The sequence below is a fragment of the Mauremys mutica genome, chromosome 10 (assembly GCF_020497125.1).
Source record: "Mauremys mutica isolate MM-2020 ecotype Southern chromosome 10, ASM2049712v1, whole genome shotgun sequence".
In the NCBI taxonomy this organism is placed as follows: Eukaryota; Metazoa; Chordata; order Testudines; family Geoemydidae; genus Mauremys; species Mauremys mutica.
This window is the reverse complement of record NC_059081.1, coordinates 31169082-31187748: the sequence shown is the minus strand read 5'-3', so window position 1 is coordinate 31187748 and position 18667 is coordinate 31169082. Positions and strand designations below refer to the sequence as shown.

The window sequence follows — 18667 nt, the reverse complement described above, 5'->3', positions numbered from 1 at the left end:
TATCAGCTGTATCCATTGTAGGCACATCTTAGCCACTAGTGTCCTCCTTTTACAATGTCCTTAGGGTCTTCTCCAGTCTCATAAGGGAGCTTGTTGACAAATGGCATCACTCTGTCCCATGTAGAAAATCGTATTTGGCTAGCAGAGCTTGGCAGTTAGCCACTCACAGCAGGAGATAGGCAGAGCAGTAAGACTTTCTCCCAAACTGTCATTTTGGATCTTCCTCCTTTCATGCATTCTTGCCAGAGTGTGATTTCTCTTGGATGGCCGAGATTACTAGAGATCTGGAGTTGGAGTGCAAGTAAATGTATTTGAACCTGGAAGGTGGCATCTGACCTCTTCTCAATACATTTCGCCAGTGGTGGTATGTGGCCACAAAACTCTGGCTGGAACTCGTAATCCTTCATTGATAGGGAGAGGAGCTCTGGCAAGATTCAGACAAAAGAACTTCCAATCATTTGTGAGTTTTGCATTAAATCTGAACAGTCTCATTTTCCAGTGTGTCTGCAATCCACTGCAGGAACTCTTGGAATACCCTGAAATCATCTAGAGTCAGGATTGGTGCTGAGGCAATTGCCTTGTCCAATGATAAGGAGAGGATGTTTTTAGGGGGAAACACTGGACACTGATAGGTTTGTGCCTGTGGATCCCACTCCTTCTGGTATTCTGTGGTCTTGCCAATAATGCTATGGGAGAGGGATATCTTCTTTTTCTAAAAGAGGGGAATGTTTCCTCAAGACTTGGGATGCTGGTGATGTGCTATGCCCCAAGGATGGTGACGAGGAGTATATCTCCTCTATAGGTGATGCTGATGGGTATGGTTCCCACGGTGCTGGGGCTTTTCTTGGTATCAGTGGACACCTTGGTGCTGATGGCAGTTCGACACTTGCTCACTCAGTGCAGTTTTCGGTACTGGGTCCAGTACCAAAAGTCTGCTGCATCAATCTGCTCTTTTTCACTCGTCTTTGGATAATGGAAAATTCATGCAAATTTATTAGGATTCTTTGCCACTGCACAGTCTAAGACTAAAATTTTCATTCCACGGGAGGTCTAACTGAGTGAATAGGATGAAGCTAATGAGCAAGTATAGCAGAAAACTGGAAAGTTATGCTCTGTAATCACAGCAGTCTACTGGAAAAACTTAACTCTCTCCCTCCATAGACTTTAACAGAAAGACCCTGCACAATATACCATTCAGAAGTAATGTAATCCTTCACTTAACAGTGGTGCTTTCACTGTTTAAAATTAATGTACTAATGATTTTCAAGGCATTTTAAATGCTCAGACTATACACATCAAGACTGTGCTTTCTGTGGGCTTCAAATGAGTTACTGAATTTCTCAATACAACTGAATCATTCAATCTAGTTATAATAAATAAGCAAAATATAATCCTAAAAGACAAAAAAACCTCCCATCCAGTACCTTGCTGACAAATCCTGAGTTCTTGATAATGTTCACTATGCCGTATACTAGTGTATTTTTCAATGTCACTTCCAACTTACTGCAGTTTGTTGGACATCCTTTCTGGAATAGGGCCACATTACACTTCCTTTAAAAATCAATTGAAGAATGTATCCCAGTGTTTTTCCAGTTTCCCCACTTATTTGCTGCTTCAAATTTAAAAACACAGCAAAACATGATACTCTTATCACAGGTTATCACTGTAAATTACTGAGCAATAGAGTGGTGGTCCTGTTGTACCTTTAAGCTCACACCAGCACCGCTAATATATTCTGCATCAGAGCACTGCAACTGGAAATCCCAGTGGTAACAGAAGTAACTTCCCACTCACCACAAAAAATGTTTCCCTAGAGAAAAAGGCTCAGAAAACGTCGGAGTTAAAACTTTAAACTATGACCCCTAATATCAGTCAGCAATTTTTTATTTCACATCTCAAACTACAGCTCCCTTTTTTATTTTACTGTGGAATGCTGACTATATTCAGCTCCAAGTCAAGCATAATATTTTTCCCCTCCAGAAATCATTAACTCCTGGCAAAGCCTGGTTATGTTGGGGGGGGCTCCTTCAGTCGACATTTTCTGGATTTTATAAACTTTAGTTTTCATTTGTTTTAATTGAGTTTACTGTCATTATATTTGTTTCACTTGCCACTTCTGGAAAGTTTGTATCACACTAAGTTGTCAATGGGCTTGCACAGGTATAAGTGAGGGGAAAATATGGCACTGCAACTGGAATTTAGTTAATTCTATCAACAATGCTCGAACCATAACTTAATCTACCTCACCTCTTCCAGAGCTGTATTGACTGTGCATTGCTAACAGATGGGAGTAGTAAAAAACAACACTGAAGTAAGCCTCCCTCATCAGAAACAATTTAAAATAGTAATGCTACATTTAGAAAATCCAGTAAATGAGCACATATTCGGATTAAAAACCCCACAGAGTATAAGAAAAACATATTCCTATGGATGACACTATATACTATAAGTGTCTCAACAATCGATGTTCAGACTTGAAAACAATTTAAAGTAATAAGCATGTATTCAATTCACTGCAGTCAATGCCTTTTTCCTACAAAGAAATATCTTACTATCAATGTTGTAACTTGAATACAAAACCTCATTTTGTACAATTAGATCACAAAAAAATTCTTCCTCCTCTAGTTCAGTTCTTCCTTACCTGCCACAGAGTTGGGACGAGGCATTATTAAAGAGCTAGAATTTGGTGTATAGGGAACAGGCCCATCTCCAGTGCACACTTCCTCTTTAGACAAACTCTCTGCAGACCCAACTGTCTCCTCTTCTGCAACCGGTGAACAATTATCTGCCCTTCGATCGTGAATAATTCCTTGATGTACACCAGCCCTGAGACTCCCATCCTTACTCCACTCCAAACTGGATCCGCTGCGATCATCATTTTCAGATGAACTTGTTATGGTTGCTGAAGAAACAAAAATCCTAAAAACTTAGGGAGGACCAAGTACTACAATGGCACTTCAGTGGCATGATACATTTACTATTCAAATGGCATTTTAGTTTACACAGGTAACATCCAAGAAAATTCCACACAATGTATTCTGTTAAATTAGAAGAATGCTCCTTGTCAATGAAAACAAATTGCTCAATCCCTCTTATGGGGGGCTGTAATACTTTGGTCTAATTTTGGTTGCTGGGTTTAGAGTGCAGTGCTGAATGGTGTTGGCGGCCTGTGAGACACAGGAAGTCAGACTAGATGATCTGGTGGTCTCTTCTGGCCTTAAACTCTATGACTACAGGAAAACAGAAAGTCTGATAAAACAGATAATGAAAAGGCAGTTTGGAAGCTACTGTAAATCCACGTAATTTGTGGGAGATAATTTATCCAGTTCTTTTCAATGAGGGAACTACTCTTTAAAGAATAAATCTCAAATTCCTTTGAATATTAAATTTAATAATATAACAAACTACAATAATTTTTTGATTAACTAATAAAATCTAATGGAAAAACATAAACCAAGAAAGCATTTTTGAAATAAGAATCAAGAATTTCAATATATTCTTGATAAGTCACTTTTTCAAAAATATACTTTTTACAAAAGGGTCAATTCAACTCCAGAGTAGGCTGGGACAGTTTCACCATTCTGTACTTTCTGAATAACAGTGAAACTTTAGGACAGGACACATTCTTGACCTGCTTTCTGTCGATCCAAGCTTGGAAGCTTAAATGTTGACCTAGCTAAGTGTGCCAGAATATTCAGACAGTTCCTCCCCCATACAAGCTGTTTCAATACGTTTGTTTGCAAAATAATAAGTTTTTGTGAATACCGTGTGAATTTATGTATATACACAACTTTCCTAGGCATGCTGCAATCTATAGCAAAGCACACAAAACAGCATGCTGGGAATTTAGCATAGCTCTTTCACAGGCTAACAACACAGAATATGTCATACTGAAGTACGTGTGAAATCATAAAGTGAAAAAGGACAATCCTTACGTTAGAGTTAGAGGAAATTCAGAATAATAATGCTCTAGCTCCTGGAGGGGGGACATGCTGCTGTTTCCGGGACCCACATGGAGCCACAGCACATGTGGAGTGGGGCAAGCCCTGGACCCCACTCCCTGGCAGGAGCTTGAGGGCCAGATTAAAACATCTGAAGGGGCAGATGCGGCCCCTGGTCCATAGTTTGCCCACCCCTGATCTATCTTATCCTAAGGCTCCTCTGCTCATCAGAAATTACAGAATGAGTGACAACAACAAAAACAAAAAATCCATACAGTAATAATATAATCTGCCCCCATTCACAGAAGAGGAAGTGTTTAATACAGTGGTTTTGATATATTCCAAACTTTAAAGTTTGGAATATATCTTTCCCATGGCTAGCTTTGTAACAATTCCACAGATTATAACTTCACTGTCTACAAACATACAATAGCAAACTGCACCACCCACTTCCTTTTCTAATCAGTTTTTGTTCAGTAAACAAGCTGCCTGACAATCCACTACAAGTATGAAAAAAACAGCTGCTATTTCAATATGCTTATTATGAAGTAACAATGAAGGATCTCAACTCAAGATATCTGAAGGAATATTTCCCTAATTATCTTTTAAAAATCCTGGTGCAAAGAATGTTGATGTATCCGTAAATGAAATTTAGATTAAAACACCCCGAAATTATTGGTTTACCAATTTCAGAAACATTTCAATCTGTACAGAATGCAGTTAACACCAGGGATCAATTATAATTTTGTGTTGTTTTTTAATGCAAAACAGGAAAGCAACAACAAATAATTTCCCATACAAAATAGACTTTTATGGCATGAAAGTATACCCTAGACCAGTGGTCACCAACCAGTTGATCGTGATCTCCAGCTCCTAAAAGTCTGTCACTGCACTGCTCCTGCATTCAAGCACCACCCCTGTAGCTCCCATTGGCCAGGAACAGGAAACTGCGGCCAATGGGAGATGCGGAGGCAGTGATTGCAGGCAGGAGCCGCATGCGGGAGTCACGTCCCCCTGCCCTCCCCGAACCACCAGAGCGTGCTGGCCACTTCTGGGAGCGGCATGGGGCCGGAGCAGGCAGGGAGCCTGCCTTAGCCCCGCTGCGCCGCCAACCGGGAGCTGCCCGAGGTAAGTGCTGTCCAGCTGGAGAATGCATCCCAACCCCCAGCCTTGAGCCCCCTCCCAGAGACAGCACCCCATACTCCCTCCTGCACCCCAACCCTCTGCCCCAGCTCTGAGCCCCCTCCCGGAACCAGCACCCCATGCCCCCTCCCACACCCAAACACTCTGCCCCAGTCTGGAGACCACTCCTACACCCAAACTCCCTCCCACAGCCCACACCCCTTTCGTAAGGTAGATTCGCCATTTCTCTGATCATTCTAGTCGCCCTTCTCTGCACTTGCTCCAGTTTGAATTCATCTCTCTTAAACATGGGAGATCGGAACTGCACATAATAAGATCTCACCAGTGTCTTGCATAATGGTAATATTTCCCCTCTTTCTACTGGAAATATCTCACCTGATGTGTCCTAGGATCACATTAGCCTTTTGCACAGTCATATCACATTAGCGACTCATGATCATCCTGTGACAAATTCTGCAACTTGACAGGGGGTTAGACGAGATGATCCTTGCGGTCCCTTTTAATCCCATAGTTCTAGGATTCTATGTGACTAACCAAGGTTTTTCTCCTTGTCGGTCTCTTCCAGCTGACACATTCCCCAGCTTGTACCGGGGATGAGGGGCTCAGGGCTGGGGCAGAGTGTTGGGGTGCAGGGGTGTGAGAGCTCCGGGTGGGGGTCCGGGCTCTGGGGTGGGGCCGGGGCTCAGGGCTGGGCCAAAGGGTTGGGTACAGGGGTGAGGGGGCTCCGGGTGGAGGTGAGGGCTCTGGGGTGGGGCCGGGAATGAGGGGTTTGGAGTGCAGAGGATGCTCCGGGGCTAACGTGGGGAGAGAGGACTCCCCACAGCTCTCTGTCCCTGCAGCAGCACCTGGGCTGGGGGGGAAGAGGTGCCTCTGCCCGCTGTGACAGCTCTGAAGCTGAGACTGCAGGATATGAGCCTCTTCCCTGGCCTCAGCAGGTCCTGTCCGGGGCTGGATTAGGGGTGGGAAAAGGTTGCCCTGGCCGTGCCGGATCCGGGCCCAGGCCACGCCTGGGGTTGGGACGGGACAGGATGGGCCTGGGTCCAGGCTGGACCATACCTAGATTAACTTTAATCTCAACCCCATCCTCAGTGCTTAGTTGTCCCACTTCTTCTTTCCTTGTTTTCTATTTATATGGCTAAAGAATCTGTCACTGTTGACTGTAATTTCCTTTGCAAGGTCCAACTCTGCTTGATGTTTGACAGTTCTCACTTTTTACCTATGATTTCTGACCTCCAAGAAGTGGCTTTCCTTGCTGATACATGCCATCTTCCAGCCCTTGTAGACTTTCTGCTTTCTCTTAACCTCTCTGAGATGCTTGTTCATCCAGTTTGGTCTGCAACCCTTCCCTATGAATTTTTTCCAGTTGCTTGGGATGCAGGCTTCAGATAGTTTCTGTAACTTTGACAAAGTAATTCCAAGCCTCCTACACATTCAGATCCTTGAGTTCCTCAATTCAGTCCACTTCCATAACTAATTCCATTAATTTTTATAAAATCTGTCCTTTTGAAATCAAGGACCCTAGCTGCAAACCTATTTTTATTTTATCCTTCCATTTAGTTTAAACTGAATTAATTTCATGGTCACTCAAGCCAATATTGTCCTCTACAACCAGTTTTTCTATTAGATTCTTGCTACTTACCAATACTAAGTCTAATGGGGCATCAATCACCTCTTGTTGGTTTGGTGACTGATTAAAAAAATGTGCCAGCTCTCACATCCAGGAATATCTGGGCCCTACTATTATTAGTAGCACTTGTCCTTCAACCTACATCCCATAATCACACAATTTCCAGAAGTATTTATTTAATTAAAAATATTAAAGAGGTCTCATACATATTCAAATTGGATCCCAGGCTTCTGTCGCAGATCCCAAATAATATCCCAGTGGAGCATCTGTTACCTTTCTTTCCCAAAGTGATTCCATTTTATCCATTCCATCACTTCTAATTTCTTTACAGTCTACCTCATCATTTATATACAGTGTTACTCTACCACATTTACCTTTTATTTCTGTCTTTCCTGAACAGCTCATATCCTTCAATACCTGCATTCCAGGCATGACTACTACTCCACCATGTTTTGTTATCCTATAATATATATAATTTCACTTCCTGCACCAGTAGTTCTACTTCCTCCATTTTGTTACTCAGGCTCCTTGCATTGGTGTACAGATGACATCTTAGTTGTTTCTACTTGGCTTCACCAAGATTCTTCGCTCAATTATGTACAGTCATTTTACTGCCAGTATCCCCTGACTGTTAGTGCCAGTACCACTGACAGTATCTTTCCTCTCACTGCCCATTTTCTGACCTTCTGCTGCTCTTTTCTCCATTGCTGTATCCTCTCCTTCTTGATTTTCCTCCCACTCAATATTAGAGTCAGTTATGCAAATTACATAAGCATCTCCCAACTGTCTTCCCTGAATTCCTCATTAAAAGCTCTTTTAATTAGCTGCAACAACCTCCATCCCAGAAGTCTATTTTCCTCTCTACTCAGCTGGAGTCCATCCCATGATAACAATTCTCTATCCATAAATGCCTCCCAGTGGCTGAACATCCCAAAACCCTCCTTATAACACCACTGCCTAACCCATCTGTTGATCATCATAAATTTGTCTTACATTTGTCTCCTCCTTGAGGGACAGGTTCCCACTGAAGATCACTAAGCCTCCATTTCTTCAAGTCTCTTCCCCAGCCTGCTGTAGTCTTCCTTGATGCATTTCAATGAGAACCTAGCAGTATCATTTGTTCGACATGAAGGACAATCCATGGATTCTTTCCTATTCCCATTAGGATTCTCTTCAGCCTCAGGTCCACATCCCACATCTCTCCCGACAGAGAGCACCACTTCTCTTCTCCAAATTAGCTCTGGTGACAGTCCTGTCTGTTCTTCTTAATAGGGAATCCCCAGTCACATAGATCTGCCTCTTCCTGGTGTTGGTGAGATTCTCCAGTCTTCCCTCTTCTGTTTTTTCTGGTTGCAAGTCTTCTGGTCTTTTGTTCTCACTTGCAACCTTCTGCAAGTCATCCTCTATCCTCCTGTGGCTCCAAACTCTGGCTATTTCTATTGTCTCTTTCCCTCTTCTTGTAGGACTTCTCATCTTATCTGCCTTCCCATCTTTGGCTTCTGCCTGCCTCTCCCCTTCATTTTCCAACTCAGTGAACCTGTTACTCAGTTCTATTTCTCCTTCGCTTTTTCCTCTCTCTTAGTCTGGAATTTACACCCTTCCACTGGCCACTTTCTTCATCCAGCAGTGTACCCTCACAATTCTCTGGTCCATCATTCATCTGCAAGTCTTGAGGTTTCCCTTTAGTCACCTCTCTCCTTCCCTCCCATCATCCGCTCAAATCCCCTTTGAAACTCAACCATAATTTTTAGCTGTATCTCCAAACCTCAGATCTTCTCTTCCACCAGATCAATCAGGGGGCAATTCATACAAATGACATACTTTTCAAGTACCCTCTCCTGAATGTACATCACACAGCTTCTACATCTGGTCATCTTCATGGTCTCTTCCATTCCTCGGGTCACCATCACTATTGTCTCTGTAGCTGTCATAGCCTTCCCTCCTAAATTCTCACTGCCTTTCTTCTCCTCCAACAGATTTCCACTCAAACTCCTGTTTGCTGGTTCCTATGCCACTGCACTGTGTGTTGTGACCCAATCATGTGTCATAAAAAAAGCATGGTAGAACCAGACTGGGCTTCTTCCATGCACCAAAGAACATACTAGTGTTTCTGGATGTGGTGACAGAGAAAAGGGTAGCTCTTATTGTTCTGAATGGTCAAATCAATAATGAATCAGTGCCCAGTATGGTGCTAGTGTGCACTGTACTGCTGCAGGGGCTGTCATTTAGACAATACTAGCAAAGTCAACTCCTGATCACTAATTGTTATTACAGATCTCATAACAATACTTGAAAAAGCAGAGGTATTAAACTTCAGCATCTTTGGTTAAATTCCACCTCTAGTAATTACAGTCCATTTTCCTGGATTCTCCCTAAATTTTTAGCTAGATATGATATTCTTCACTTCATATCCTAACTTGTTCTCTAGTATTGCTGTGCACTGTTTTCTTTCTTGCCTCAAAATGTGTCTCAAAGCTTATTTTGTAAAATTAGTATTTGGCAAAACACTAATGTCTTTTGATGAAAAGCATGATGTAACTACAAAGTAGGATATATTTTATAATCAAAGTGAAATAAAATTTTATTTGAAACCCCATCTACGTTTCATAATATTTATTCAAGTGTTATTTAACAGTTGACGAAAACCAGGGACATGCAATACGTTTTAGACACATGACGTTTCTAAATTTACAACTAACTTCAACAGCATTTCCATCTAATACATAATCTAAGAATTCAAAACTATATTGAAACATCTAGAACAAATAACTGGAAGAAAAAGCAAACAGCCATGTCAAGGTTTCCTCCCCCACTTTGAATTTTAGAGTACAAATGTGGGGACCTGCATGAACACTTCTAAGCTTAATTACTAGCTGGTAACGCTGCCACCAGCCAGAAATCAGTGTCTGGCACACTTTCTGTCCCCCCAAAACCTTCCCTGGGGAACACAGATCCAACCCCCTTGGATCTTAAAACAAGGAGAAATTAACCATCCCCCCTAACCAATCCCTGGTGAGTTCAGACCCAATCCCAGTGGATCTTAAAACAAGGAAAAAACAATCAGGTTCTTAAAAAAGAAAGCTTTTAATTAAAGGAAGAAAAGGTAAAAATTATCTCTGTAAAATCAGGATGGAAAATGCTTTACAGGGTACTTAGATTTATATAGCTCAGAGGAAACCCCCTCTAGCCTCAGGTTCAAAGTTACAGCAAACAGAGGTAAAAATCCTTCCAGCAAAAGAAGCATTTACAGGTTGAGAAAACAAAAATAAGACTAACACGCCTTGCCTGGCTAGTTACTTACAAGTTTGAAACATGAGAGACCGATTCAGAAAGAATTGGAGAGCCTGGATTGATGTCCTGTCCCCCTCAGTCCCGAGAGCGAACGAACCCAAAACAAAGAACACAAACAAAGAACTCCCTCCACCAAGATTTGAAAGTATCTTGTTCCCCTATTTGTCCTCTGGTCAGGTGTCAGCCAGGTTTACTGAGCTTCTTAACCCTTTACAGGTAAAAAGAGACATTAACCCTTAACTATCTGTTTTTGACAAGCCATAATTGCTTCATTTAAAAAAGTTTAAGTTTAAAAAAAAATTACCAAACAGGAAAGAAAATGAAACACTGTTATAAACTCAGGCACCAGCTAAAGACACACTAAGGTTATGTAGTCCCAGGCATTTTTAATCCTTAAGATTTTTCTCAGAGAAAGATTTCGTCTAAAACTACCAGTCTAACTCAAGTAATAAAAGATGGAGTATAAAAAAAAAGGAGGGGTGACAGGATCATTAGAAAAGAACAAAGAAGGGGTAAGGAGAAGAGGAACAGGGTTAGCCCAAAAATGTATGTGTCTGAATTTGTTGTCCCACCCAACCTCACGATTTTTGGGATCTTATGGGGGTGTGTATGCCCAAAAAGAAGATTTATAGTGGCTCTAGAGTGGGGCATCCGAGTCAGAGAATAGGTTTGTATGGTGTGCAAAGGTCACCATAAAACCGTGCAAATACACTGTTCCCTTTCTACACATGAGCACCCTTGCTCCCAATTCCAGATCCTAGTCTCTCCATCCTCCATAGGGGATAAATGAGATTAGGAATCATGGAAGCATCAATTTAAGACTAAAACTGGCACTGTGTCTCCTCATCCAAGAGAGTGGGGGTAATGGAAGGTAAGAGAGAAGTGATTCCTCAGAATATGTAATCCAGGAGGCTCACAGAGCCTCCATGGACTGCACAACTACCAAAGCAAGTGCACTTAGGTCGATCTCAAAGGGCTTGTCTACACGGTCTGTTAGTGCACACCAGCTAGGGTGTAAATTCGAGTGTGCACCAATATGTCACGCACTGTCTGTGCGGACCCTGCTGGCAAACAGTAAAAGTTTCCTAGTGCATGCTGATGTAGTCAGGAAGTACTGCACACAACACGCTGGTGTGCACTAACGCACTGTGCAGACAAGCCCTAAGATTATGTATAGGTGTGCTGATTACCAAACTAAGATGCTAGCTTAGTCACTCATGCTCTTGGGGGCTTATAAAGTTTGTTATTTTCAGTGATGTTTATAAAATCAACACATTTAAAAATAATTAGTTCTGCTTTAGATAAAAATATTAGATGATGTTCATAACTCATGCTGTGTATAAGGTAAATCAGTTTCTCTAGAGATGGTAATTAAGACAACACAACTAAGTTGACCCAACTACATCGCACAGGGGGTGATACTCTTCCCAGCCCTGAGAAATGGAGCTAGGTTGTCCTACATTTTAGGTGTAAACCAGGCTTGAGTATTACATTTAAAGGGATCTGTAAGTGACATTTTAAAATAGGACCTTATTTAAAGAAATACCAACAATTTGGCATAACAATTATGGACTGTCAAAGCTAAGGCTTTTATAAAGCATTCAGTAATCCTCATCCCTCTTCATATTTCTGTATGACAGAGTTATTGCATTTTTATTCTTGTGTCTGAACAACTTGGCCCTTTCTGAAATACTGTATTATAAATGAGGATTCCCCTTGGATTTAAAAAATAAAGCCAGGGAAGAGCTCCACTCAAGCTTTCCATACTGAAAGGGTAGGCTGTTTCCAGGAAAGCTTATGTTTTGGCAAGTCGCCCAGGCTTTTCTCCTATTTAGCTCACTGCTAAAAATGAAAACCTGCCTCCACCTCCATTATGTCAAACTCAATGGAAGCAGAGACGATGTCAGTAAAGCATTAGAAGACTAAAAGAAGCTTGAGCCAGCAGTAGGGGGAGGAGAGGGAAGCTTTCCCATCAAAGGGCCTGCTGGCCCAGAATAACCAAGTGGGAATGGAAATACAATGGAAGCCTTCTTAAGTAGCATGGAAGAACAAGCTATTTTCATAGTTGGGTGAACTGTGCTGAAAATGTTACAAAAGATATACTTGCTAAACTCTATTCAAAATGTACATTTAATGCCATTAACCAATCTGAATGCACAACTACACACATTTTTTATACAAAACCAAAATAAAGTTTATGTATCAAAGGTGTCTTAATAATACCCTTCCACACAGATGCATAGGCTGGTAATGGAGATTAAGAATTTTTTGGAGGAGTAATTTACACTCCCCATTTTTCTGCCTACTTCATCTATGGAGCAGGTCTGGGCCATACAGTCTCCAAATGGATTCCCAAGGAATTTGTTTTCCATGGATTTGGGAGAAGATGTGAGAGATGGAAGGCTATATTTTAAATCATTCAATCATTAAGATCAGTAGAATATATCCATCATGAACTGTAGCAAATCATTTCTATGAGGGTCTCAGGGTCAGGAACCACACACAAAATTCAAGACACTATACAATACTGCCCTGCCTATGTCTGCTCCAATTTCCTCCTACACTCCTTTCAACACTCCAACTGGATCATTTCATGCTGCTCCTAAATTCAAACACTGCTCTTCCCCTCCACTCCACTCCCAAACCCATATTTAATTATTCAACAAGACCTCTCATCACGGGTGCAAACTAAAAATAACCTAGTTTGAGTTAACGTTTATATTATTCACAACACTGAGCACATATTGTATTGTAAGTGCTCAACTATTTAAAAATAAAGCTGCATGCATACATACAGTATGCACATAGACTACTACTAGATTGCAGAGATGTATGTAGGAATACTGCAATGCGAAAAGTATGTTACAAGCAAGAAAGGAGAACCCCATTTTTCAAGCAAATAACTGTAAAGCCACAACAATAAACAGAAAAAAAATGATGTAGGTGAGGGTATAATTAAGATAATTTTGACAGCATACATTTTAATTATAGTGGAATCCATAAGAGACTTAAATAGAACTCTATAATATCTCTTTAAAATGTTTATAGGAAGTGGTCTCAAAACTTCCATTTGAGATGTGTTCCCTAACTCAAAGAAGAAACAATTGCTTTAAAGAAATGAGTTATAACTGGAAGAGGCTCCTCTTAAAAGAAAGGAAATTATGCCAAGGCATGAAACGTGAGTTGAGAGGGGAACCCCCCATCTCAGTAGCCAGAGTGAGCAGTTGTCTGGTTTTCTAAAATCTAGACTTGTCATTTCGGGGCGGGTGGGGGGAAAAGGCGGCGGAATTAAGAGCTCATGCTGGCACAAAATGTGTACTTTAAGTCTATTGTTAGGGCCAAATTTTGCCCTCAAAAGATTGTCACTCTCATTAACTTAAATAGCACTTAAATTATTAGTGAATTAATATAGCGCATAGCCTTAAACAATTGGCAAAATCAATTTTTTTTTTCAACAAAATACATCTAAAATGCTGAGCATTCAGTGAGCAGAGCAATCATTTATTTGAAAATTTAAAGTCAAAATAACTAACTTTTTAAAAACTGGTTATTTACCACTATCTTACAGAAGCTATAAAAATTTTCAGACTTTGGCAAGGAGAGTCTACCAGAAGAGCCCAAGACTTGGTCAACACTTAACTGTTTTACCAGTCAAGCTTTATCAAGTCGGGAAGTGTGGTTTGTTTGTTTTTTTGTTTGTTTTTTAAACCAAAATAGATACACCAGTATAAAGATGCCTTATACTTGTGTAGCTTACATCATTTCCTGAACTAGGTATATTGCTATAAGCGTTTTTATATTGACAAAACTACCTGCACAGTATGGGGGGGTTGGGGTGTTTTGGTCTGTTTTTTGTTTTGCTGCTCTAGCTACACCAGTATAGTTAAAATGGCAAAACTTTTAATTATGGACAAACCCTAAGACTTTGGGTCATACCTTCAGCTCTGCTAATGACTTGATGTATGACCTTAGGCTAGTGACAACCTCTCTGATTCAGTTTAACAGATAGAATCATAGAATATCAGGGTTGGAAGGGACGTCTGGAGGTCATCTAGTCCAACCTCCTGCTCAAAGCAGGACCAATTCCCAACTAAATCATCCCAGCCAGGGCTTTGTCAAGCCTGACCTTAAAAACTTCTAAGGAAGGAGATTCCACCACCTCCCTAGGTAACCCATTCCAGTGCTTCACCACCCTCCTAGTGAAAAAGTTTTTCCTAATATCCAACCTAAACCTCCCCCACTGCAACTTGAGATCATTATTCCTTGTTCTGTCATCTGGTACCACTGAGAACAATCTAGATCCATCCTCTTTGGAACCCCGTTCAGGTAGTTGAAAGCAGCTATCAAATCCTCACTCATTCTTCTCTTTTGCAGACTAAATAATCCCAGTTCCTTCAGCCTCTCCTCATAAGTCACGTGCTCCAGCCCCCAATCATTTTTGTTGCCCTCCGCTGGACTCTTTCCAATTTTTCCACATCCTTCTTGTAGTGTGGGGCCCAAAACTGGACACAGTACTCCAGATGAGGCCTCACCAGTGTCGAATAGAGGGGAATGATCACGTCCCTTGATCTGCTGGCAATGCCGCTACTTATACAGCCCAAAATGCCGTTAGCCTTCTTGGCAACAAGGGCACTCTGTCAACTCATATCCAGCTTCTCGTCCACTGTAACCCCTAGGTCCTTTTCTGCAGCACTGCTGCCTAGCCATTCGGTCGCTAGTCTGTAGCAGTGCATGAGACTCTTCCGTCCTAACTGCAGGACTCTGCACTTGTCCTTGTTGAACCTCATCAGGTTTCTTTTGGCTCAATCCTCTAATTTGTTTAGGTGCTTCTGTATCCTATCCCTACCCTCCAGTGTATCTACCACTCCTCCCAGTTTAGTGTCATCTGAAAACTTGCTGAGAGTGCAGTCCACACCATCCTCCAGATCATTAATGAAGATATTAAACAAAACCAGCCCCAGGACCGACCCTTGGGGCACTTCGCTTGATACCAGCTGCCAACTAGACATGGAGCCATTGATCAGTACCCGTAGAGCCCGACCATCTAGCCAGCTTTCTATCTACCTTATAGTCCATTCATCCAGCCTATAGTTCTTTAACTTGCCAGCAAGAATACTGTGGGAGACCATAACAAAAGCTTTGCTAAAGTCAAGGAATAACATGTCCACGTCTTTCCCCTCATCCACAGAGCCAGTTATCTCATCATAGAAGGCAATTAGGTTAGTCAGGCACGACTTGCCCTTGGTGAATCCATGCTGACTGTTCCTGATCACTTTCCTCTCCTCTAACTGCATCAGAATTGATTCCTTGAGGACCTGCTCCATGATTTTTCCAGGAACTGAGGTGAGGCTGACTGGCCTGTAGTTCCCCGGATCCTCCTCCTTCCCTTTTTTAAAGATGGGCACTACATTAGCCTTTTTCCAGTCATATAGGTAACAGGGTAAAGTACTTACCTACTTTACCTCACAGGCATATCTTAAAACTTAAATCAATTAAACTTCCGGCTAACAGTGACCTCTACTAACATGTTAGAGTTTTCAGTTGCGAAACAAGTTCATATAATTTTCTAAAGCAAAAAGTAAAAAACATCCACTTTTCCCTCTTATAAGAGTTTCCCTCTTAGTTTTAGATGCTTTGTTTTGAGAAATTGTGAGCCCCAGATTTATTTCAAAGTTGACCTGTCTCCAAGGTAGAAGGCGGCACAATGCTGAAAAAGTCAGAGAAAGGGAGAATACAATTATTAATGTATTTTTTTCCTTCTTCTAACTTATGTGACAGCAAATAGAAAACTTCTCTTCCAAGATACGCATGTCACTAGACACGATAAGGGACTGGAGGACAATTTTGCTAACTATCTTAAGACAACATGTTCTCAGGGAGACTCTGAGATAAAATCACACTAAAATAGATTACTAAGGTATGACTACTACTTTTTATTCCTCCATTTTGCTATGAAATGCTAAAATAGCTGAATGGTCAAACTGCAAAGTGAAATGTACTATAGAAGACTGTATTATCACCACCAGCGCTAGATCCCAGAGTGGAAATCAGCTAAAATTCGTAATGGTAGAAAGAGGGAATATATTCACCTGAAATTCTTTCCATCAGCAAAAGGTGGTGAATGTAGCCCTCTTTACTACATTGCAGGTCACTGACTTTCTGACTAACTGTAGCTCTTGGAATATTTAAATTATTTGCTTGAACTAATAGGACTTAGAGCTGAGGACCTCTTCAATACATTTGTTCAAAATTTCTTATACACCTTAGCATCAGTCTTCTCCATATAATTAAAACCTTATCTGGCTTACCCAGTCAACTGGGTTAAGAGGACAGGCATCCATTCATCCTCTGGAATCTTATGGATCCCACAGTCTCTCAAAGGTGGATAGGAACTGCCCAATGCAGTCAGTCTCTTGATAAATCAGGCAGGCTTTCTCCTACTCCCTGCTGTTGTGAGAGAATGTACTCACAGTCTGAGGCTGCTCCTTTTGTTGCTCCAGAACTCTGAAATGCAGGGCATGAGCTTCGTTCTCAGCTGCTAGCTGCTCCATGTGTCTTTGGTGGGCTTCCATCTCAATGTCAGCATCAGCTTTGCATCTTTAGTAGGCTCTCTCCTCAGCTTCCTCCATTTCTACTGTCTCTTTGATCCAGAGTTCCCTCATCCTTATTTCATGCTCACGTTCTCTCTCGGTTTCCAAGTGCCTCAGCCAAACCAGTTCTGCTGCAGCGGTCTCTGTGGCATCTAGAGTATGGGGATGCTCAGGCCCTGCTCTCTGGTCAAAGTGTATGAGCAAAGCTTTCAGTTCCTGGTCTGAGTCTCTTTTTATGGGATAGTCCCATACTTTTACATATTTTTTTAAAAAGGTCTTTTGTGTCAAGACCCTAATATGATTGTGATCCATTCATTGTAACTAAACTTTAACCCTTTAAATTTGATATTGAGAGTTTTAACTTTTAACAGTGTTGGGTTATGATCTTTAAGGTTAACTGATCTGTGGTATGTGAATCTTGATACGACTAGACCAATCTGTCATGCTGTCTGGAGTGGCTCATGACTGTGAGTGCCTACCTCAGGGCAGACTGTCAGAAAACAGGGCAGATATCCCAAACTGGTGGTGTGTTCTAGAATTAGATTTCACGAAGCTAGTAACAAATGTTAACTTCTTGATCATTATACCAGTTTTATCATAGAGTCACAGACAGTCTGCTTAGACTCTCCAGTCTATCTTGCCACCCAGAAAACTAGACTTTGTGATAAAAGGTCACTTAAGCCAAAAATCACACATCAGATTGCTCCCAGTCCCAAGCATCCAGTCACTTACCCCAGATCAATTGGTACTCTAGATCTTACTCCAAAGACAACACTGGTAGCCAAATCTATAGAAAACTAAAAGTTTATTAGCTAATAAAAGTAATTAGCATTATTGAGAGGTTAAAGCAGGTAAAACATATGCACAGGTGAGTCACAGTTTGTAATTCCAAATAGTGGCAGCGATGTAATAAACTGCCAGTTTCTCAAATGTCTTTTCAGGGTTCCCAGATTGTCTCTGGGGAATACCTGCTTTGCATCTGGTACTCTTCCCTCTAAGAGTCCAAACAGTCCAGAGATGAAGGATCTTTCCTTGAATCCATATTTATAGCTTCTTCTCACAGAAAACAAGCTGACAGGGCCACTACCCACATGAGTTTTTCCTTTGATGATGGAGAGTGAGGATGCATTTTGAGTCTTTGACCACCTGACCACTTGCCTTGAAATTAGCAATTTTCTGTTAAAGTTCTTCATTTGCATTCCCCAATACTTTTCTCGTTTGATGCTTTGTTTGATGGATTATTAAGTTACAAGGGTACACACAATGTAAATGTTTGCTACTACATTATAACACGATACAGATAAATGAAAACAATGTGAGTAACATCCCACTAGTTTTCATGAAGTTTAAACACCAAATACACTCCTATACATTTAACAATTACTCTGAAGAACGTATACACAAGTGAATTAGCCTGGCACCTGGTCTGCCAGCATCACACCTTCATTATAGCAAAATGTTCTAATCTCTATATTCTAATCTCTATATACAGAGATTACTAAAAATGTTTAGTGCCTTATACAAGTCAAATAAGAAGCTGCCATTTTGACAACTGACTGATTTTAAGTAGAACTGAAAGGTCACTTTTCCAGTTAGAAGGCACTGGAACAGGGAAAGCCTTGTAGCTTCAAATTAAGAGGATATTTTATGTTTGTTTTCTTATTGTAGGTAAAGTTAACAGTCATGATAGAAATTAATAATTTAAAAAGGGCTTAATTAGTTAATGAATTAACAGATGGTTTAACTACTAACCAATATAAGAAACAAACCTCTGCTGGGAAGTAACTCTAAGGGTAGGTCCATACTTACCGCGCGGGTCGACGCGGTGAGTTCGACTTCTCGGAGTTCGAACTATCGCGTCTAATCAAGACGCGATAGTTCGAACTCCCCACGCGCGCCGGTCGACTCCGGAACTCCACCACCGCGAACGGCGGTGGCGGAGTCGACCTTGGAGCCGCGGAGTTCGACCCTGCCGCGTCTGGACGGGTAAGTCAGTCAAACTAAGGTAATTCGACTTCAGCTACGCTATTTACGTAGCTGTAGTCGCATACTTTAGTTCGACACCCCCCCCCCCC

The 18667-nt window shown here is 41.3% G+C and overlaps 1 protein-coding gene across 1 annotated transcript in view; it reads right to left on the bottom strand.

The window, feature by feature from the left end:
• The window catches only part of TANC1 (tetratricopeptide repeat, ankyrin repeat and coiled-coil containing 1), a 188309-nt gene that overhangs the window by 67238 nt on the left and 102404 nt on the right, over positions 1–18667 (bottom strand). The window contains exon 7 of the mRNA XM_044978309.1: positions 2642–2902. Within this exon, the coding sequence (XP_044834244.1) occupies positions 2642–2902 (261 nt within the window). The remainder of the gene's footprint in view (positions 1–2641; positions 2903–18667) is intronic.